At 40.1% G+C, this 24,383-nt stretch overlaps 2 protein-coding genes across 2 annotated transcripts; both read right to left on the bottom strand.

The window, feature by feature from the left end:
- Positions 1–1,282: 1,282 nt before the first annotated feature.
- Positions 1,283–5,248, bottom strand: LOC117511704 (thyrotropin-releasing hormone receptor). The gene is made up of 3 exons (XM_034171623.1): positions 5,121–5,248; positions 4,236–5,021; positions 1,283–1,975 (listed from the first exon to the last, which is right to left on the bottom strand). Exons 2-3 carry the CDS (start codon positions 4,989–4,991, stop codon positions 1,574–1,576), a joined length of 1,158 nt encoding a protein of 385 aa, XP_034027514.1. The 5' UTR covers positions 4,992–5,021; positions 5,121–5,248; the 3' UTR covers positions 1,283–1,573.
- An 11,284-nt stretch (positions 5,249–16,532) lies between these two features.
- On the bottom strand, positions 16,533–20,702 carry ocstamp (osteoclast stimulatory transmembrane protein). Its single transcript, XM_034171525.1, has 4 exons — positions 20,665–20,702; positions 18,366–18,425; positions 17,183–18,197; positions 16,533–17,064 (listed from the first exon to the last, which is right to left on the bottom strand). Exons 1-4 carry the CDS (start codon positions 20,700–20,702, stop codon positions 16,720–16,722), a joined length of 1,458 nt encoding a protein of 485 aa, XP_034027416.1. The 3' UTR covers positions 16,533–16,719.
- Positions 20,703–24,383: the final 3,681 nt, after the last annotated feature.

Below are 24,383 nucleotides of genomic sequence, written 5' to 3'. Positions count from 1 at the left end.
TTTACAATTGACACACATAAAATAAAAAAGAACAAAGCCTTACCATTAGTGGAGGGAAAGGTGTTGCACTGTCATGAAATTGAAGTGCCACAGAATGTCTCTGCATTCATTTCTGTTGGTTAGCTCCTTTTCAAATGTCAGTTTTATCTCCATAAACATTAAACATTTTTACATCACTTTGTCTCAGTATAGAGTCAAATTTTTCACTTTATTTATGAGACAGTTACATTGGCACAGAAAATACCACACCATGACAAATAAAACCCAAAGACACAGCAAACACTACAGATCTCAGGCTTGGGAAAGACTTTCACTAATATTCTTCAAATTCATGACTGACCTTGTGCATCTGACGTCACATCATTATATCACATAATTACCATCTTGGAAGGGCAAAAAAGGTTTGCTCTGGTTGCCACAACCATAAAATCATTAATCCAGTTATTCAAAATCATCTCATTTTCAAACTTTAGACTCTAAGGACACATGGTAGTTTGATGATCACCATATAACTGCACCAGTCAGCACGGAAAAAATAAGAACAATTTGTTGTACAAATTTTCTTCAGACTGAAAAAAGACCCAAATGATTGATAGCAATGTAATATTGCCTTTAAGATGTAGGACATTGAATACAGATTATCCAAATGGTAAATTGTTGTTATATTTGCATGAATTTTGTGTGTGTGTGTGTGTGCTACCCAATCTCACAGCAAGTTTGTGATAGCGTCACGAAAAGTGATTTAATCTAGTAGTTTGCGATACCTTCACAAAATGTGTTACATTTGCGTAATGTATCACAAAATTATTTATTTATCAAGAAATTTGGGGTGACACGGTGGGGTGGGGGTGGGTGCATGGGGTTATGGTTAGGATTTGGCTTCAATTATATGTGTATGTATGTGTGTGTGTATATATATATATATATATATATATATATATATATATATATATATATATATATATATATATATATATATATATATATATGTATGTGTGTGTGTGTGTGTATGTGCATGTGTATGTGTGTGTTATATATTATTATATATATAATATTGTATGTTATATATAATATTATAAGATCTGCTTCTTATGTGATCATTTATTTGCATGGTACTGTTTTGGTCCACTGCAGACTACATTTCATGAGCCTCGGGTTACTTTTTACTGGGTATTTAGAAATGCACTTTTTGTGTTATTTGGTCATATTCTCATATGTGGTGACAAGTTGAAGTAACTTTACTTGACTATTGTATAGGTTGTAGAGTGTTAAATTATACATGCAGATTTCATGGATTTTAAGTTGTAATAAACAAACATTTTGCCACATATCATTCCTTAGCCTCACCATTGAAGTGTTCAGTGCATTTATAGAGGTGCAGATTTGTGCTTGTTCTTTGCATTGTGATAGTGACAGACCTATTTTTACACTGTGAGTGAATTCAACATCTATTATGTCGTCCAAAATGATGGCTTCAGCACTGAAGTTCACATTACCGCAGGAGTCTACAGCAATTCTGATGTCACATCACTGATCATGCACACAATCTCTTCTAAATCCATCTCAACAAGCTTCACTGAAACACACGGAATAAATTCTGATCATCGTCCATTATTTTGAACCTCTTCATGGTGCGATTTGTCACATCCTCCTGCTCTGTAACAGGCTCAGTGCTCCCATGAGAAGAATCCTTCATCACACTGTAATACACGGGCACGTTGTACTCAGGCGCCCTCGCCTTATGCTGCTTGTTGCACTTGCACAGCTTTCTGAATGCAACTCTAAACTTCTGAGACATGAGGTTGTACACGATGGGGTTGATAGCACTGTTGATGTAGATGCACATTCGGCAGAAGAGCAGGAACCAGGTATTGTGGTAAGGTGGGTCTATGTAGGAGTTAACCACCACCAGCGTTCGGTAAGGCATCCAGAGTAAGGCGAAGAGGATGACCACTACAGCCAGCATCTTTATAATCTGTTGTTACAGCACAGAGGTCACAGAGAAACATAAGAGAAGGTATAATTATCAACTAACATAATGCATGCCGCAAGTAATAGTGCCATTACATCATAAAGACACATGTCTCTCACAATTCAGTTAAATACTTCCATGAATAATTAAGTTAAATATATATTAAGGCTTCATTTGCAAATTTCATGAAGAAGTATACTTTTTTATTAGTGGGGCAAAAAAAAAAAAAAAAAAGAGAGAGAGAAGCAAATCTGCATCTTATCTACCACATACATGTCTATGAATTCCCATACATACACTCTGAAAAATAAACTGCTGTCTCAACAAGAAAAATTATTTCAACTTAGTTATTTCAACTTTCAACTGAGATAATGCCACAAGGCTTTGGCAGTTAAGTTGAAATAACTTTAGTTAAGTTGAAATAACTGAAACAAATCTATACAAATTGTTACATCACTTTTTATCACTGAGACAGCGGTTCATTTTTTAGAGTGTAATATACAATTGTACAGCTAGCAATATTACTTATTTTTGTTTTTAAACTGATAGTGTTCTGACAAGATCCATGTGTAAAAAAACAAAAACAAAACAAAACAAAACAAAAATAAATAAAAGAAAGCAAGAACAAACCAAAGAAACAAACAAACACAAACTTCTCAGAGAACAGAAATGGACACTGTCAGGGTTTTTTTTTTTGTTTTTTTTTACCTGATGTGGTGTGTCAAAGTTAACCAACTTATAATCACTTCATTCTCTTTATATGCCTTTTTAATTTGGAGATATATAAGATGGGAGCATTTTTTGGTTTTTGAGTTACTTTGTTAACAACCTGGAGGAGATGATCGATCGATTGATCGATCTATCTATCTATCTATCTATCTATCTATCTATCTATCTATCTATCTATCTATCTATCTATCTATCTATCTATCTATCTATCTATCTATCTATCTATCTATCTATCTATCTATCTATCTATCTATCTATCTATCTATCTATCTATCTATCTATCTATCTATCTATCTATCTATCTATCTATCTATCTATCTATCTATCTATCTATCTATCTATCTATCTATCTATCTATCTATCTATCTATCTATCTATCTATCTATCTATCTATCTATCTATCTACTGCATTTTACAAGGCACATTTGCCTATAGACATATATAGACAACTTTGTCATAGGTGCTATGGAAACTGGGGTTGCTATAGAACCAGCTCAGTCAGAAAAGTTTACAAAGTGTGTGTGTGTGTGTGTGTGTGTGTGTGTGTGTGTGTAATTATGAAAGGCAGAGGCAAATGTCAATAAATATTTTGTGGGGCAAATGAAATTCTTGGTCCCCATTACGTCCAAATCTGGAAGCTCCGTATGAACAAATATATCAAAGTCTGTTTGTGCATGAATGTTTAATAACTTTAAACAAAAGTTATAAATTCTGCCATTGAATCCAAAGTGACTTACAATTGCGAATTATATGGTGTCCGTTGTCCACCACATAATTCGAATGTAATCTTTTTCTCTTTGCGTTATAGAAACTAATAAATACAATTGCACATTTGATAGAGTAATCAGTGGTTAAAATTTCAGACCCTACCAACTATTTGATTTTTCCATTTTTTTTAATTTTCCCATACAGTAAGTATAGCAGACTTTCTACACTGAAAAAAAAGAGAACTTAATGAAAGCGCTTAATTTGGTTACACTTATATTAATTATGTTTGTCCAACTCAAGTTAACAAGTTGCACTGTAAAAAATGTTTAGTTGCCTCAACTTAAAAAAAATGAGTGAACTAGTTGCACTAATTATTTTGTGTTCTACCTACTCTTCCATTAGTGGTGGCAACATAAAAACAGGTTTTTTATGTTTACCTGTTTTTATGTTGGCAACATAAAAACAGGTTTTTTATGTTGGCAACATAAAAACAGGTTTTTATGTTGCCACCACTAATGGAAGAGTAGGTAGAACTCAAAATAATTAGTGCAACTAGTTCACTCATTTTTTTAAGTTGAGGCAACTAAACATTTTTTACAGTGTGGTGTAAATATTACTTGTTAAGTTAATTTCGAACAACCTAATTTATTTGAGTGTTACCAGTTGAAACACTTTTTTAGGTTGGTCCAACAATTCTGTTTTTTCACTGCAGCTGATCAGCTAATCAGTTGATTTAATCAATATTTTCTCATATATGTGACTAAAGCTTCTTTTGACAGACTCTATGTTGCACTCCTTTTTTGCGCCCATCAAGCCCATCCAGTACCTGTTTCCTCACCGAGACTGTGCTCTTGCTAGCCTTGGCGGTGCCGCAGGAGTGACCGCGGTGAACAGAGCCACCTCTATCGCTGAGATGAGATGGGAGAGCGCTCATGAATAAATTCCTCGCAATAAGCCCATACAGCACCATTGCCATCACAAGAGGGATTATGTAGAATAACGTGAAGTCCAGGAAGTAGATCGGCATGTAGAGGCTCCTAGAGACCCGGTAGCCACAGGTGACTACCACACCATTGGTGTAGACAGTTTCATCTGTGTCCACTAAAAAGAACCACATAGTACAGTAGAGCGAGGTGAAGACCCAAACACCAGCGATGATCCTCTTGGCTCGGGACACGGTGCATATGAACTGCGCTTTTATGGAATGACAAATAGCGATGTATCGCTCCACGGTGAACGCTGTGATGGAGCAGGATGACACATTGATGCCTAAATACTGAAGGTAAGTGATGCACAAGCATCCTGTGTATCCGTAGATCCAGAAAGCCACAACGTCAGAGATGTTCGGCAGCCCTGCGGCCAGAAGAACGATGAGGTCTGCTACAGCCAGACTAACAAGGTAACAGTTAGTTGGGGTCACCATGTGTTTCGTGCGAAGCACTACTAACACCACCATAATATTCCCTGCAATCCCAACTCCACAGATGAGCATTGTCAGAGAGATTGTTATGACCTGCTTGTCCAGAGGGTTCAGAGGCATTTCTGTCAGATTAGCCTGAACGGGAGCTGTGGTGTTCTCCATTGTACACAAGTCCTTTCAGTGGCAAGATTCCTAAAGAGAGGGCAAACAATATGCATATGAGCAGGGCTGCAATAGATCTGAGCATAGCATTAAGGAGTTGTAGAATTTATGGAGAAAGTGCACGCTTACCATAGTTTTCTGAAGGCAGAGTTCACGTTGCCGATTTCTGCAGCGCTGTGCAGACTCAGGTGCAATCAACCAGGAAACTCAGATGACTGCTTAGTCCCCCTCCAGTCCTGCTCTCGTCATCCACATCTGTCTGACTCACTCTCTCTCTCACTATTTTTTCCCGTGCACCCATCCCACCCGCTCACATCATGCACCATTACGAGCACAGCATGTGTACACGAGCACAGCTACCAACTGCAAAATGAATTACATCTCTCAGCACAAACACGGGATAAGAAGTCAGATACTCACAACAGAGGAGGCAGGAACTGGCTACATTATTATGATTTTGACCATATTTTGACACCAAGAAACATAGTTTAAACAATACTACTACATCATCCATGAAAGAACAGTTTAACTTGGCTTCGCCTCATTCAATCAATCAATCAATTTTTTTTTTATATAGCGTCAAATCACAACAAACAGTTGCCCCAAGGCGCTTTATATTGTAAGGCAAGGCCATACAATAATGATGTAAAACCCCAACGGTCAAAACGACCCCCTGTGAGCAAGCACTTGGCTACAGTGGGAAGGAAAAACTCCCTTTTAACAGGAAGAAACCTCCAGCAGAACCAGGCTCAGGGAGGGGCAGTCTTCTGCTGGGACTGGTTGGGGCTGAGGGAGAGAACCAGGAAAAAGACATGCTGTGGAGGGGAGCAGAGATCGATCACTAATGATTAAATGCAGAGTGGTGCATACAGAGCAAAAAGAGAAAGAAACAGTGCATCATGGGAACCCCCCAGCAGTCTACGTCTATAGCAGCATAACTAAGGGATGGTTCAGGGTCACCTGATCCAGCCCTAACTATAAGCTTTAGCAAAAAGGAAAGTTTTAAGCCTAATCTTAAAAGTAGAGAGGGTGTCTGTCATTGAATGAAACATTCCATCTTTCACCTCATGAAGTATTCATGCCATTGAACTTATAAACATTCATTATTTGTGTGCTAATTGGCCTGCTTGTGGTTTTCAAAATTTGCTGCAAAGATAATCCACAAATGAAAAGTTACCTTCACTAATTAGCTGTTAGCTGATTAAATGAACTGTGCCCACCACTGACCAAGAGAAAGACGGGCACATTTTAGGAAAATTAAGAAATTAAAAAAGAAAGCTCAGACATTGTGACTTCAAATTAAAGCTCCATGTCAGACTTTGTATGATTGAGTTATTTCAGTGTCACGATGATGTGTTTGTTGATGTGTTGACGTAAATACGGAAAAATGTTCAGAAAGATACAAGATTTTCCCTCTGGCCAGTCTGACAATCTACAAATGTATTTCTTATAATAAAAAACAAAAAACAGTTATGAACAAATTACTTGTAGCTGTAAAAGCTCTTTAATTGGCCATGGCTATCTATTTAAATAAATGCCATTTATTTATACAGCACCACATCACAACGTAAGTTAGCCCAAGGTGCTACCCAACTCACAAGCAAGCACACTGGCAAAAAGTAGAAGGGGGAAAAACAAGTTTTTTTTTTGTTTGTTTTGTTTTTTAAAATTACAGGTCAAAAGCTTAAGCAGACCAGACTCAGTGGGGTGACCATTTGCAAAAGCAAAAGCACAAGAAAGAATTATCAGAATATGTAGAGACAGAAACACTGCAGGTTATACCCCTACATAACTGGAATCATGCAGAGTGGCATCGGACTTATGAATCGGTGCACATTCGAAAGCGTCGGATTTCAGTTCCAAAATGTTCTGACAGCCATCTGCGGAAGTCCACACAGTTGGTCAAAATCGGCTGGCTGCCCCGAGCGTGACGCACATTCAAAACTTTCCGAGCGCGGCCGTGATGGAACACCTATCTGATGGTGGTCCATGTGTTATCTGAGGACCATCTGAGCACAATTTACATATTCCGATGGCGGCAAAACGGGATCTGAAACGATTTGAGCACATACGAGGGAACCTCGAGATGGATCTGGCACCGTAAAGCCTGCCGGGATGACCTGCATGTGCCACATAATGTCCACCTCCGGAGCGCAAAGGAACTGTTGAAATGTATGTGGCATGCTTCATCACAATAATAATTATGAATTATTAACATGTACAGTGAATATGAACAGCATCTATCCAACCGCAAGCACCATGCACTACTTTGAGCATACCACTGCAAATCTGAACAGGCTGTTATATCCACAATAGACCTTACAGTACAGATATGTGTCCAATCTTTCCGATGGGCGACGTAAATAATGTGAACTATTGTCTCCATCATAACACGAGCAGCCGCCCCTCTCCATGGTGTGCAGTAACGCATCATTGCATGCATCAGGCTCGGAGCTGAACAGTTGTAAAAAATGATAAATGAACTGCATTTATATAGCGCTTTTCCATCTGCATCAGCGCTTTACAAATAATACCTAACATTTTCCCCAATGTGAGGGTGCTGCCATACAAGGTGCTCACTACACACCGGGAGCAATAGGGGATTAAAGACCTTGCCCAAGGGCTCTTAGTGATTTTCCAGTCAGGCTGGGATTTGAACCGAGGATCTTCTGGCCTCCTTCTAACTCTGGAGGAGATATGACATGGAACTTGTGCCAGGCCATTACATCATTAATAAATATGAATCTCACCTCCAACAACGGTCCAGGAGTGTTTCACAGGGCTGACATGGACATGAAGCCAGGACAGCAGCCTGCGGTTAAGATCCTGTCACCCAAAAGAAAAATATTAAGTCCATGTGATAATCCATCCATTGCAGTGTCCAGAGTTATGTTGTGCTCCTGAAATGGGCAAACAAGAAAAAAGAAAGTTCCCTGGAACGTTTGAGGGACTGCATGACCCAATATTTTGAGTGAAGCTGTCCAGTGGTAGGCACGCGCACGTGCGCAAGTAGTGGCCCATGCAGCATTATGCATACACGCACACACACACACACACACACACACACACACACACACACACACACACACACACACACACACACACATGGTTGATTGATAACTGCAGCCCCACGCGTGTGCACGGAACGCATGTGCACCACACACACACGCGCACTCACACATACATGCATGTGAGGAACACAGCACTCCATCCTGTGTTTGCCATCCAGACATTTGGAGATCATGCAGTCTGCAGTGTCTTTATGGCCATCTGACAGCAGTCTGTGTCATCTACATACGCTCTGGATGTGATCTAACAGGTGCGGACAAGGCAGTCAGTCTGCGCTCCGACACTGCTGGCCGTGCCTTTTTTCCTCACGACTGCGTCGGATTATGGCAATATTTGCTGTGTCAGGCATGCTTCCGGCAAATTCTTGGTATGTGTGATGGGGGCTTTATGAACCATGTACATATGGAGTCCATCACTATGACTGATGGCTGAAAAGATGACAAGGAAGAGTTTCAGTAGTTTAGACTGCAACTGTCCAGTCACAATTGATGCCAGATCAGTTATTTAAAAAAGGACATTCCCCAGTTCACACCCCAACCCTGATGCATCTTAAAACCCTCCAAAATGCTCACAAGTCTCACAAGCAAGTTCTGGAGTTCAAATACAGTAAAACTCACATATAATGGACTCAAGTGGAGCAGCGAATTATGTCCATTATAATCGACAGCCGCTATATGTATAAAATGGAGGCTTACGTATGTCTTTCATTAAACGCCTGACCTTGAATAGGACCCTGCTGGCTGGGTCAAAACTTTGTCTGAAAAAAAAAAAAAACACCTGCCTTAAATAAGTGCCAGGCATTATTTGCTTTAAAAGGTTTACATTTGGTTGAGTGATGCTTTTTTCTAAGTCCACTGCGGAGTGGTACCTTAAAATCCTAAAGCCTGATTTATGTTTCTACAACTCCGTAACTCTGTGGCCATGCAATGATGTCGACATAATGCTGTTCTCCAAAGTTCTCCATCACGCTGGTGGGCATCTTATTGCAATTTACCACAGGAACAGAGTCTTTTTCTGGATAAATTTGTCCCACAATGAGATGCATTTCTTTACACATACATTAACCTCCAAACCAACATTACCAGTGTAACAGTATCCCCCCGGGAAAGGGGGGCTATATCAATTGAATACACCACAAAGACAAGATATTTAATGTTCAAACTGATAAACTTTATTGTTTTGCGCAAATATTTGCTCATTTTGAAATGGATGCCTGCAACACGTTTCAAAAAAGCTGGGACAGTGGTATGTTTACCACTGTGTTACATCACCTTTCCTTCTAACAACACTCAATCAGCTTTTGGGAACTGAGGACACTAATTGTTGAAGCTTTGTAGGTGGAATTCTTTCCCATTCTTGCTTGATGTACGACTTCAGTTGTTCAACAGTCCGGGGTCTCCGTGTCGTATTTTGTGCTTCATAATGTACCACACATTTTCAATGGGCTCCAGGTCTGGACTGTAGGCAGGCCAGTCTAGTACCGGCACTATTCTACTATGAAGCCACACTGTTGTAACACGTACAGAATGTGGCTTGGCATTGTCTTGCTGAAATAAGCAGGGACGTCCCTGAAAAAGACGTTGCTTGGATGGCAGCATGTGTTGCTCCAAAACCTGGATGTACCTTTCAGCACTGATGGTGCCATCACAGATGTGTAAGTTGCCCATGCCATGGGCACTAACATGCCCCCATACCGTCACAGATGCTGGATTTTGAACTTTGTACTGGTAACAATCTGGATGGTCTTTTTCCTCTTTTGTCTGGAGCATGGTAGAGTTTTAACTTGCACTTGTAGATGTAGTGACGAACTGTGTTAACTGACAATGGTTTTCTGAAGTGTTCCTGAGCCCACGCGGTAAGATCCTTTACACAGTGATGTTGGTTTTTAATGCAGTGCCGCCTGAGGGATCGAAGGTCACGGGCATTTAATGTTGGTTTTCAGCCTTGCCGCTTACATGTAGAAAGTTCTCCAGATTCTCTGAATCTTCTGATTATATTGTAGATGATGGATTCCCTAAATTGCTTGCAATTGAATGTTGAGACATTGTTCTTAAACGATTGGACTATTTTTTCACACAGTTGTTCACAAAGTGGTGATCCTCGCCCCATCTTTGCTTGTGAATGGCTGAGCCTTTTGGGGATGCTCCTTTTTTACCCAATCATGACACTCACAATTAGTGTCCTCAGTTCCCAAATGCTGATTGAGTGTTGTTAGAAGGAAAGGTGATGTAACACAGTGGTAAACATACCACTGCCCCAGCTTTTTTAAAACATGTTGCAGGCATCCATTTCAAAATGAGCAAATATTTGCACAAAAACAATAAAGTTTATCAGTTTGAACATTAAATATCTTGTCTATGTGGTGTATTCAATTGAATATAGGTTGAAGAAGATTTGCAAATCATTGTATTCTGTTTTTATTTACATTTTACACAACATCCCAACTTCATTGGAATTGGGGTTGTACGTGGACAACCACCCGTAATTCTCTCTCCTTTTACAGCACAAGATTTCTAGATTACTTTAAAAAGAAAATAGATGACATTAGGTTAAACATATCCCAGCATGCCTTAACCCAGTCACTACACCCTATTGAGGTGGGCGCCATCACTGAGGTATTACCTAGATTTACAGAATTTGATAGTATCTCACTCGGCGTGCTGACGAAACTCGTAACGTCAACAAAAAGCACAACCTGCTTATTTGATCCTATACCAACAAAAATGTTTAAGGACCTGTGGCCCACTCTTGGGCTGACTGTGCTGGAAATTATTAATCTCTCATTAACTTTTGGGTCTGTTCCTGAATGTTTAAAATCTGCAGTGATTAAACCATTACTTAAGAAATCTAATCTTGACCTTAGTGTATTGAAAAACTATAGGCCGGTATCAAATCTATCGTTTTTCTCTAAAATTCTGGAAAAAGTAGTTTCATGACAGCTCATGGACCACCTTAACGAGAATAATCTTTTTGAGCCACTGCAGTGTGCCTTTAGAAAATATCATTCCACAGAGACGGCTCTCACTAAATTGATGAATGATCTTCTGCTTGCAATGGATTCAGACACCACTATGGTTCTGGTGCTGTTGTATCTCAGTGCTGTGTTTGATACCATGGATCATCATATTCTACTCGATACATTGGAGAATCATTTAGGGATTACTGGGAGTGCCCTTGTGTGGTTAACGTCATACCTGACCAGTCATTCTCACTGTGTTTTGTACAACAACACTACCTCTAACCTTAGTGACATGAAATTTGGGGTTCCACAGGGGTCTGTCTTAGGCCCCCTGCTTTTCTCCCTTTATATAGCACCCCTTGGGCACATATTGCGCCATTTTGGGATTACCTTTCACTGCTATGCTGATGATACTCAGTTATACATGCCGATAACTGCTGGTAATCTCATCTACATAAAATCTTTAGAAGATTGCCTTGCATCAGTGAAAAGCTGGATGTCTAGCCAATGCCTACTTTTAAACTCTGTGATAAGACTGAAATGATGATGATCATGATCAATATAACCAGCTAACGCTTAGCCTCGGCTCGTGTGTCATACATCACACTGACAAAATGAGGAACCTTGTGGTAATTTCTGATCCTACATTGTCCTTTGATCTCCACATTAAAGATATTATGAGGACTGCTTCCACCTGCGAAATATAGCAAAGATTCATCTCATCCTGTCTGTGGCTGATGCTGAGACCCTGATTCATGCCTTTGTCTCTTCTAGATTGGACTACTGCAATGTTCTATTTTCTGGTTTACCGCAGTCCAGCATTAGGGTTCTCTAATTGGTTCAGAATGCTGCTGCCAGACTTTTGAATGGAAGCTGAAAGTTTGACCACATTACACCCATTTTGGCATCTCTTCACTGACTAGCCTATAAAATTGTTAATGGACTGGCACCTCCCTACTTAACTGACCTAATTAAACCCTATGTACCGGCCCGAGCTTTGTGTTCTCAAGGTGCAGGACTACTTTGTGTCCCTAGGGTGAATAAGAAGTCTGCAGGTCACAGAGCTTTCTCTTATCGTGCCCCTGTTCTGTGGAATGATCTCCCTGCATCAATAAAACAGTCAGATTCTATAGAGACTTTCAAGTCAAGACTTAAGACGCACTTATTTTTCCTTTCATATGGCTAGCATACTGGTATAGTATGTTACTATGCTTTTTACGCTTTTAATTCATGTTATTAGAAAATGGAGCGTGCCGCGGCCTCAACTTTATCTAAAGTCTGGGTCTTTTAGTGAAGCTTAGGGCTAGTGGTCGACGATCACCTTAGTATTTCTTTTGTTTTTCTTGCTGCATAACGCTCACAAATTATACTATATTTGTTGTCTTTCTGATGCCTGATTCTGTTTTTCTCTCTGTTTAAGGTGCAGCTCCATTCAGAGATGGGAGTTGTATTTGTGTTGGCGACCCTGCTGTCCTGTGCGCCAACAGCATTTCCTGTATATTCGTTTTGTGAATTGTTCTGTAATTTATGTTTGTAGTATGGCCCAAGCAGAGGGTAACCCCTTTGAGTCTGGTCTGCTTGAGGTTTCTTCCTCAGAGGGAGTTTTTCCTTACCACTGTTGCTCTAGGGGTTGGTACGGTTAGACCTTACCTGTGTAAAGCACTTTGAGGCAACTCTGTTGTGATTTGGCACTATATAAATAAAAATAAATTAAAAATTCCATCTGCATCAGACGCTCAAAGCATTTTACAATAATGCCTCACATTCACCCCGATGTCAGGGTGCTGCCAAACAAGACACTCACTACGACGATCACCTTAGTATTTCTTTTGTTTTTCTTGCTGCATAATGCTCACAAATTATACTATATTTGTTGTCTTCTGATGCCCAATTCTGTTTTTTTTTTTTTTCTCTCTCTCTGTTTGAGGTGCAGCTCCATCCAGAGATGGGTGTGGGGGTCCTTTCCTGTGCACCGGCAACATCTCCTGTATATTCATTTTGTGAATTGTCTTGTAATTTGACAATTATATTGCCAATTATCTTCATAGATAATTGGCAAAGCTTCTGGGGAAAACCTGGTCTTGTTAGGAGAGACGGCATCCATCCCACTTTGGATGGAGCAGCTCTCATTTCTAGAAATCTGGCCAATTTTCTTAAATCCTCCAAACCGTGACTATCCAGGGTTGGGACCAGGAAGCAGAGTTGTAGTCTTACACACCTCTCTGCAGCTTCTCTCCCCCTGCCATCCCCTCATTACCCCATCCCCGTAGAGACGGTGCCTGCTCCCAGACTACCAATAACCAGCAAAAATCTATTTAAGCATAAAAATTCAAAAAGAAAAAATAATATAGCACCTTCAACTGCACCACAGACTAAAACAGTTAAATGTGGTCTATTAAACATTAGGTCTCTCTCTTCTAAGTCCCTGTTGGTAAATGATATAATAATTGATCAACATATTGATTTATTCTGCCTAACAGAAACCTGGTTACAGCAGGATGAATATGTTAGTTTAAATGAGTCAACACCCCCGAGTCACACTAACTGTCAGAATGCTCGTAGCACGGGCCGGGGCGGAGGATTAGCAGCAATCTTCCATTCCAGCTTATTAATTAATCAAAAACCTAGACAGAGCTTTAATTCATTTGAAAGCTTGTCTCTTAGTCTTGTCCATCCAAATTGGAAGTCCCAAAAACCAGTTTTATTTGTTATTATCTATCGTCCACCTGGTCATTACTGTGAGTTTCTCTGTGAATTTTCAGACCTTTTGTCTGACTTAGTGCTTAGCTCAGATAAGATAATTATAGTGGGCGATTTTAACATCCACACAGATGCTGAGAATGACAGCCTCAACACTGCATTTAATCTATTATTAGACTCTATTGGCTTTGCTCAAAAAGTAAATGAGTCCACCCACCACTTTAATCATATCTTAGATCTTGTTCTGACTTATGGTATGGAAATAGAAGACTTAACAGTATTCCCTGAAAACTCCCTTCTGTCTGATCATTTCTTAATAACATTTACATTTACTCTGATGGACTACCCAGCAGTAGGGAATAAGTTTCATTACACTAGAAGTCTTTCAGAAAGCGCTGTAACTAGGTTTAAGGATATGATTCCTTCTTTATGTTCTCTAATGCCATATAACAACACAGTGCAGAGTAGCTACCTAAACTCTGTAAGGGAGATAGAGTATCTCGTCAATAGTTTTACATCCTCATTGAAGACAACTTTGGATGCTGTAGCTCCTCTGAAAAAGAGAGCTTTAAATCAGAAGTGTCTGACTCCGTGGTATAACTCTCAAACTCGTAGGTTAAAGCAGATAACCCGTAAGTTGGAGAGGAAATGGCGTCTCACTAATTTAGAAGATCTTCACTTAGCCTGGAAAAAGAGTCTGTTGCTCTATAAAAAAGCCCTCCGTAAAGCTAGGACATCTTTCTACTCATCACTAATTGAAGAAAATAAGAACAACCCCAGGTTTCTTTTCAGCACTGTAGCCAGGCTGACAAAGAGTCAGAGCTCTATTGAGCTGAGTATTCCATTAACTTTAACTAGTAATGACTTCATGACTTTCTTTGCTAACAAAATTTTAACTATTAGAGAAAAAATTACTCATAACCATCCCAAAGACGTATCGTTATCTTTGGCTGCTTTCAGTGATGCCGGTATTTGGTTAGACTCTTTCTCTCCGATTGTTCTGTCTGAGTTATTTTCATTAGTTACTTCATCCAAACCATCAACATGTTTATTAGACCCCATTCCTACCAGGCTGCTCAAGGAAGCCCTACCATTATTTAATGCTTCGATCTTAAATATGATCAATCTATCCTTGTTAGTTGGCTATGTACCACAGGCTTTTAAGGTGGCAGTAATTAAACCATTACTTAAAAAGCCATCACTTGACCCAGCTATCTTAGCTAATTATAGGCCAATCTCCAACCTTCCTTTTCTCTCAAAAATTCTTGAAAGGGTAGTTGTAAAACAGCTAACTGATCATCTGCAGAGGAATGGTCTATTTGAAGAGTTTCAGTCAGGTTTTAGAATTCATCATAGTACAGAAACAGCATTAGTGAAGGTTACAAATGATCTTCTTATGGCCTCGGACAGTGGACTCATCTCTGTGCTTGTTCTGTTAGACCTCAGTGCTGCTTTTGATACTGTTGACCATAAAATTTTATTACAGAGATTAGAGCATGCCATAGGTATTAAAGGCACTGCGCTGCGGTGGTTTGAATCATATTTGTCTACTAGATTACAATTTGTTCATGTAAATGGGGAATCTTCTTCACAGACTAAAGTTAATTATGGAGTTCCACAAGGTTCTGTGCTAGGACCAATTTTATTCACTTTATATATGCTTCCCTTAGGCAGTATTATTAGACGGTATTGCTTAAATTTTCATTGTTACGCAGATGATACCCAGCTTTATCTATCCATGAAGCCAGAGGACACACACCAATTAGCTAAACTGCAGGATTGTCTTACAGACATAAAGACATGGATGACCTCTAATTTCCTGCTTTTAAACTCAGATAAAACTGAAGTTATTGTACTTGGCCCCACAAATCTTAGAAACATGGTGTCTAACCAGATCCTTACTCTGGATGGCATTACCCTGACCTCTAGTAATACTGTGAGAAATCTTGGAGTCATTTTTGATCAGGATATGTCATTCAAAGCGCATATTAAACAAATATGTAGGACTGCTTTTTTGCATTTACGCAATATCTCTAAAATCAGAAAGGTCTTGTCTCAGAGTGATGCTGAAAAACTAATTCATGCATTTATTTCCTCTAGGCTGGACTATTGTAATTCATTATTATCAGGTTGTCCTAAAAGTTCCCTAAAAAGCCTTCAGTTAATTCAAAATGCTGCAGCTAGAGTACTGACGGGGACTAGAAGGAGAGAGCATATCTCACCCATATTGGCCTCTCTTCATTGGCTTCCTGTTAATTCTAGAATAGAATTTAAAATTCTTCTTCTTACTTATAAGGTTTTGAATAATCAGGTCCCATCTTATCTTAGGGACCTCGTAGTACCATATCACCCCAATAGAGCGCTTCGCTCTCAGACTGCAGGCTTACTTGTAGTTCCTAGGGTTTGTAAGAGTAGAATGGGAGGCAGAGCCTTCAGCTTTCAGGCTCCTCTCCTGTGGAACCAGCTCCCAATTCAGATCAGGGAGACAGACACCCTCTCTACTTTTAAGATTAGGCTTAAAACTTTCCTTTTTGCTAAAGCTTATAGTTAGGGCTGGATCAGGTGACCCTGAACCATCCCTTAGTTATGCTGCTATAGACGTAGACTGCTGGGGGGTTCCCATGATGCACTGTTTCTTTCATTGGATTCAGGTGTGTTGGAGCAGGGAGACAACTAAGAGTGTCAGGAATGTGGCTCTCCAGGACCGAACTTGGCTACCCCTGTTATAGACAGAGAATTTGTATGTGCAGTCACAGAACAGCAGGATGTTTAATGTGAAATTCAAAATCATTCTAAATAACTGTATAATATATGTATTTTTTTGCACAATATGACCCCTTTAAGTGTGAATGTGGGCCAGCAGTGTAACGACTCTTTAACATGATGTTCTAGCTTCAGTTTTGCAGAAATTAAAGCTCAAAAGCACTGAATGATGCAATGAGTAATCAACAAGGCTGAAGTGAAAGTTGAACTAATAAATGAATGAATGAATGCTACAGTTCACCCGAGGGCTACAGAAAGAGTCTGCAGCTCTTCTCCTTTTTGCTTCCTTTGGATTTTCTTCATCAAGTAAGAAATCCTCTTATCCTCCTGTTTTTTGAAAAAAGATCCGGAGATTTTCCTTCGCAGCCGTCTGGCATAGACCTCGAGGAACACCAGAGAGTAGGTGATGATCCACAGACATCCCAGCAGGACCGTCACTCTCAGGTTTGGAGGTGAAATTTTTACGTCACAGAACGACGGCTCAGGGCTGAAGGTCCACTTGTAGTCCCTGTGGAAGTTTGCAAGGTCTTGTTTGGTGCAGGACTGTGGGATAATACAAAAGGCAGGAGAGAACCACTGCACCTACCAGGACCCCAAAATAATAAAAAAAAAAAGAGTTGATTGCATATGCAAGCATTATGAAGAGGTAAAGAAATGATATTTGTTGGTGCTGTTTACTGACACACTGGATTTTTGTTACCTTGTAAGTCACACTCAGCACCGCAGTTGTGGGTGGAAAATCCAGCAGCCACGGCACAATCATCTGCACAACATAATGGACAATATAATCCATAGCAACTACTAATGCGATTGCAGCAAAATATAATGTGACCATGACCAGCGATATGAAGCAGGAGGCGCATTCCTGGGTAGTTATTGTGCAGCCTGTGGGACACCTCTTGCTTTTAGCTGGCCTTGTGCTGTCTGCAGGCATTGCTTTTTGCAGCATCTCTTCGGAGACGTAGATGTTATCAAACTGGACTGACGTCAGATAATATTTCAAGTACCGTGCAGATTCAAAGATGAGTAAAGCAACAAAAATGGCAGCAAGAATCCGGTTTGACAGCAGTTTGCACTCTTTCAACATGTTCCTAGCGTGTGAAAAATGGATTTCTATCTCCGCACTCATGTTGGAGAATCTACTTTTGACTTCTGAAAGATCAATGTGAGTAAAATGTTCTAACTTCCTCAACTTTGTGACAATGCTCATGTCTTCTTTATTCACTTTGATGGTTTCTGCAACAAGATCTTGCTTCGCCTTGTTCAGGGGCCCAGACGAGTTCAGCAGAGTCCTTGTAAAGCCCTCAGTGGTGCACTTCAGGATGTGCACAACTGCCCCTGTGTTGACTATGATGTTAGGGAGGATGTTCAGCACTAGGATCATGACAGCGGCTGACATCATCAGTTTGCGTCCCTGCTTGGTGCAGGCTGTGGGCAGAGTCATGATCAGGACACAGCGTGCAGGGTGACACAGGACTGAGAACAGAAACATGGACACGCTGTAGGCGCAGCAGGTCCGAAGAGACACTTCGTGGTTGTATTTTAGAGTTTCACATAGCCAGTGGTAAAGAAGGCCGCCAGTAATGATGGCGAGGGCGGCACAGAGCGACAGCAGAGTCAGGACGTGTCTGCCAGCTGGTGTAGGTGCAGAATAAACGCCCCAGAGATAAAGCAGGATGGACTTTAGGATCTGTCCCCAAGATCCTGCACTGTTCCTGCAGATTTAAAAAAAGACAGAGATGAAAACTGGGGAAAAGATACTCTTAGAAAATAACAATATTGAAAAAATGCTTTCCAGATTTACAGTATAGCATGTTAAACATGAAATAATATTTATAATAAATGTCTTTACCTTTAAAACAGAATACTTTTGGGTATCTCACATTATTTTATCAAAGCTGCTGCCTATCTCATTGGTCACTGGGTGAGAGGCAAAGTACACTCTGGACAGGTTTGACAAAAGTAGATCAAGTCAATATAACATGTTTTAGAATGTAAACTGCTGACCCACTGAAAATCTGACACACTGAAGAAAAAAATTAATCTTATTTGAAAATTAAGCATACATTATACCTGATTTAACAGCCATACTCTGGTGGAATTTGTGCAGCAGGGATTGATTTTACCATTCAGTTTTTGTGTTATAATTGTACAATCGTTGAAGCTTTTTTCTGTAAAAGCACTTTATAAGTAATAATAAATTATACACTGCAATCCTAAGAATTTTGTACAAACCTGTGTGTGTTTATTTAACTTAAAATGTTACTTTACTATACTACTTAATAAAATACATGCATTTCCATGTCACATTTGATTTTTAAAAAATTAACAATTGTAAATTTAAAATTCAGAATTTTACTGACATCCTAAACAGGAACACAAATTGTAAATGGCATTCATATAAAATAATAGGGTACTTAAGATTCATTGGTATATATTTAAAAACTGATATTTCAATAAATGGCAATAATTTATCCATATTCATTATACAGGATACTTCAACAGATGAAAAAGCTATACCTTGAAAAAAAAAAAAAAATCCAATTCTTGGTGTGTTTCTCTGTGTTCCAATATTGTAAAAATTAGTTGATTTGAGGATTATTGCAATAAAGCAACAAACAAATACTAATATGATATGATATGATAATATGATAATACACAAGAGGAATGGAATGAAACTGTCAGGATTTGGAGTTTTTGGGGTATGTGTTCTGTTTTATTCTTATTTTGTTTGTATTTGTTTTCTGTCTGTTCTCTTGCTTTGTCTTTCTGCTTGGGTTTTGTCTGTCCTGCTCTTTCTTGTCTCTCTCTCTTGGTGCTTGGTGGTGGGCGTTCCTCTGTGTCTGGCCACACCCGGGTTCTGGAAGTTTCACCTCACACCTGTTCTTGATTTGCAGCTCATCACCTGGGTGCTATTTAAGCCTCACAGTTTGCTGTTGTCCCTTGCTAGATTGATGTGCCTTGTGCCTTCCTTCCAGCTCAGTCCTTGTGTTTTTTTTTTTGTTTTTTTTTGTGCTTTGCTCTTGTTTGCCTCATCGTGTTTTTGACTACCTGCCTGTGTACCTCGACCACGCCTAAGCCTGATGTTTTTGTTACTGTTGCTCTTTTTGGACTACCTCTCTGGGTACCAACTCCAGCTAACGAACCCAGTAAAAGCTTTAACTCCAATGAGCTGTGTACCTGCCTCTTGCATTTGTGTCCAGCCTGCTCTGCCGGTCAACCTTGATAGAAACAGATTAACAAATGAAGTGCTTCTTAAATGTCCACTTTTTGAACCCCCTATCGGTTGTAATTAAAACAGTCATATCCACTTTTTATGTACATCATATTAATAAGATCTTGTTTTATAGAGGAGGAATAAATATTTACCAGAATACACACACGATTATCATGGCACAAGTTGATTTGGTAAGTTCCAGAATAAAAGATAAATTCCTACAATCCAAACACCAACACATCTGGATCATTCATGTAAATCATACACTGCAAAACATTACAGCCCCATTTAGTTATGCCCATTCCCTTAAAAAACAAAAAACAAAACAGAGCTCTGACAAGTTCTGGACTTCCAATTCAGTTGTATAAGTTTTAGAAATTGAAACTAAGTAAGTCATTGTGCTGGCTATTTGAAACTTGTTGATTTGTACATAGGTTTGTAAATTACAATTTTAAGAAGAAAACTGGGCGAGACCGGGGAGAAGGCAGCTAGAGGAAAAAATCCTTGGCTTGGGTTAAGACTTTGAGAAGCCTATCCTTAAACCATTGTGGAATCACAGGCAAATAGTTACGCACTGCAGATCAGGCGTATATACTGGAATTCCAACAAAAATATAGACAATATGTGGAAATGACTATTTCAACTTTCATTTCCAAGTTGAAACCAAAGTATTCTTCTGCTTGAGTTAAATTACATTTTCAAGGCAGCAGGTGAACTTTTATTTCCAAGTTAAACTATCTTGAAATGTTTTACAGTAAACTTCTAATCTCCAAGACCATTTTCAGGACTCACCTCTTTTCACTCAAAAGAGAAAAATCCTTTAAAGGTTTTTTCTAAACCTAGCCACTTTTTCACAGGCACAGTCAACAAATTTAATAAAAATCTATAATTTTTTATGGTTATCCTGCTATCAGATGACTAGTAAACCAAAAACATATGGTACTTGGTAGATAGAAAAACCTTACCTGACAGGTGACATGAAGTTGTTTGTCATGAACTTCATTCTTTTTGTATACAAGTGTCGCAGGTTGAAGAAAAACAGGATTTGGAAGTTTATGAGGGCTCTGGCGGTAAAAAAAGGGAACTTCAATGAACAGTCATGGTCATGTTTCTTTTTGTGGGTTGCCTGTAGGTTTTCACGTGGGCAAAAAAGGCTCCTCTCCATGTCATCATACATGACACACAGGTCATATGGAGACATATGACATAACCAAACAGAAGTTGAGTGCTGCCTTCGACAGGCCATTGCATTCTGAAATATTTTATTAACCCCCCCCCCCCCCCCCCCCCACACACACACACAGCAACAACACTGTTGCTTTCAATTCCTGTGTGATCGTAGTTTTCACCTTACTCATACTTGAACATAACAGGATGTTCCAGCCTGTATAATGACGCAAATCTTTATTTCGAATCATTACCCAGAACTGTTTCTTCATGGCAGTTTCTCACATGAACATGAAGTGTTGCCTGATGCACATTTTCCATCAAAGTAACAAGATACAACAATCAATGTTAAATGTGTTTTGACTCCTTTTTGTCACATATGAATGACAAATTACAGCATCAGGCATGTACGTTGTACGTTCAGTGGTTTCTTTACATATTCTTGTTGCTTCGTTCTGCTTGTGTCTGTCTGCCCTGGTTGTTTCTGTTGAGGTGTTGGGAGGAGAGATCTTCTAACTGCCTGTGTGGAGGCACCTGGGCCCTTTGCGTCTACTTCAGCATGAAAAAGGATCAGCTGCTGTCTGAGTCCAGCCAGAACTCTCTGCTGTTCAATATTTGTATTTTCGAAATGCTGCATTCATTATGTCTCTATTCTGGCTGTAAAAAAAATATATATATACGAGGTCTGTGATAAAAGTAACGGACCTTATTATTTTTTTTTAAAAAACCATATGGATTTGAATCACGTGTGATTACATCAGACATGCTTGAACCCTCGTGGGCATGCGAGAGTTTTTTCACAGCTGTCGGTTACGTCATTCGCCTGTGGGCAGTCTTTGAGTGAGGAGTGGCCCACCCTCTCGTCGTTTTTTCATTGTTTAGGAATGGCTCAGAGACTGCTGCTTTGTTTGATAAAATTTTTTTCAAAACTGTAAGGCACAACTCAGTGGACACCATTCGATAAATTCAGCTGGTTTTCGGTAAAAATTTTAACGGCTGATGAGAGATTTTGGTCTGGTAGTGTCGCTTTAAGGACGGCCCACAGCGCCTGACGCCGATCTGCGCTTCGAGGCGGCAGCATCTCGCCGTTTCAAGTTGAAAACTTCCACATTTCAGGCTCTGTTGACCCAGGAAGTCGTCAGAGAACAGAGAACTTTCAGAAGAAGTCGGCATGAGGAGTTTATGCGGACATTCCATTGTTAACTGACATTTTGTAATGAAAGAACGTACAGGCAGAGTCTCATGTCGGGCCGGACCCGACCGCGGGGGGTCGCGACAGGAAAAACACCTCCGTTGGAAACCTTAACGGGCAAGTTGGAACATGCCCATGCTGTTAAACAATTTCTCAGTTACGCACTTGTTGAAAGCCATCAAAAGCCGCCTGAATTTTACAAATGGTTTTCAACACGGAGATGTTTGTCCTGTCGCAGCGCACACAGATTCGTGGAGTCGTCACGGAAATGACTCGGCGAATTTGCGCGCACGTCTTTCATTACAAAATGTCCTTAAACAGTGGAATGTCCGCATAAAGTACTCATGCCGGCCTCTTCTGAATCTTCTCTGTTCTCTCACGACGTCCTGGGTGAATTAAGCCTTAAATTAGAATGTTTTCAGGTTGAAACAGGCCAACGACGGCGCCTGGAAGCGCTGCGCGACGTCCCGCTTTGTGGGAAGTCCTTACAGCGACAGAGACACCCCATAATCTCTCATTAGCCGTTAAACTTTTCACCGAAAACCAGCTTAATTTCTCGAATAGTGTCCACTCGGATATTCCTCACAGGTCCAGAAAAAATGTTGATAAAGCAATGCGCGCCGTCTGCAGCGGCTATTCAGACAAAGAGATTCCGACGGGCGGGGTGGAGCACTCCTCATTCAAGGCCTGCCCACAGGCGAATGACGTCACCGACACGTGTGAAAAAACTCATGCATGCGCACGAGGGTTCAAGCATGTCTGACATAAAAACATATGAATCAAATCCATTTATTTTTTGAAAAAAATAAAAAGTACCGCTTTTTTCATCACAGACCTCGTATGTTAGACTTGTCTGGAACTCACAGCCCAATAAGACAGTACAGTAGTGTTCAGAATAATAGTAGTGCTATGTGACTAAAAAGATTAATCCAGGTTTTGAGTATATTTCTTATTGTTACATGGGAAACAAGGTACCAGTAGATTCAGTAGATTCTCACAAATCCAACAAGACCAAGCATTCATGATATGCACACTCTTAAGGCTATGAAACTGGGCTAAAAAAAATGTAGAAAAGGGGGTGTTCACAATAATAGTGTGGCATTCAGTCAGTGAGTTTGTCAGTTTTGTGGAACAAACAGGTGTGAATCAGGTGTCCCCTATTTAAGGATGAAGCCAGCACCTGTTGAACATGCTTTTCTCTTTGAAAGCCTGAGGAAAATGGGACGTTCAAGATATTGTTCAGAAGAACAGCGTAGTTTGATTAAAAAGTTGATTGGAGAGGGGAAAAGTTATATGCAGGTGCAAAACAATTATAGGCTGTTCATCTACAATGATCTCCAATGCTTTAAAATGGAAAAAAAAAAAAAAAACAAAACAGAGACGTGTGGAAGAAAATGGAAAACAACCATCAAAATGGATAGAAGAATAACCAGAATGGCAAAGGCTCACCCATTGATCAGCTCCAGGATGATCAAAGACAGTCTGGAGTTACCTGTAAGTGCTGTGACAGTTAGAAGACGTCTGTGTAAAGCTAATTTACACTCAACAAAAATATAAACGCAACACTTTTGGTTTTGCTCCCATTTTGTATGAGATGAACTCAGAGATCTAAAACTTTTTCCACATACACAATATCACCATTTCCCTCAAATATTGTTCACAAACCAGTCTAAATCTGTGATAGTGAGCACTTCTCCTTTGCTGAGATAATCCATCCCACCTCACAGGTGTGCCATATCAAGATGCTGATTAGACACCATGATTAGTGCACAGGTGTGCCTTAGACTGCCCACAATAAAAGGCCACTCTGAAAGGTGCAGTTTTATCACACAGCACAAGGCCACAGATGTCGCAAGATTTGAGGGAGCGTGCAATTGTCATGCTGACAGCAGGAATGTCAACCAGAGCTGTTGCTCGTGTAGTGAATGTTCATTTCTCTACCATAAGCCGTCTCCAAAGGCGTTTCAGAGAATTTGGCAGTACATCCAACCAGCCTCACAACCGCAGACCACGTGTAACCACGCCAGCCCAGGACCTCCACATCCAGCATGTTCACCTCCAAGATCGTCTGAGACCAGCCACTCGGACAGCTGCTGAAACAATCGGTTTGCATAACCAAAGAATTTCTGCGCAAACTGTCAGAAACCGTCTCAGGGAAGGTCATCTGCATGCTCGTCGTCCTCATCGGGGTCTCGACCTGACTCCAGTTCGTCGTCGTAACCGACTTGAGTGGGCAAATGCTCACATTCGCTGGCGTTTGGCACGTTGGAGAGGTGTTCTCTTCACGCATGAATCCCGGTTCACACTGTTCAGGGCAGATGGCAG

The sequence above is a fragment of the Thalassophryne amazonica genome, chromosome 6 (assembly GCF_902500255.1).
Source record: "Thalassophryne amazonica chromosome 6, fThaAma1.1, whole genome shotgun sequence".
Taxonomy (NCBI): domain Eukaryota; kingdom Metazoa; phylum Chordata; class Actinopteri; order Batrachoidiformes; family Batrachoididae; genus Thalassophryne; species Thalassophryne amazonica.
This window is presented reverse-complemented; position numbering and strand designations above follow the sequence as displayed.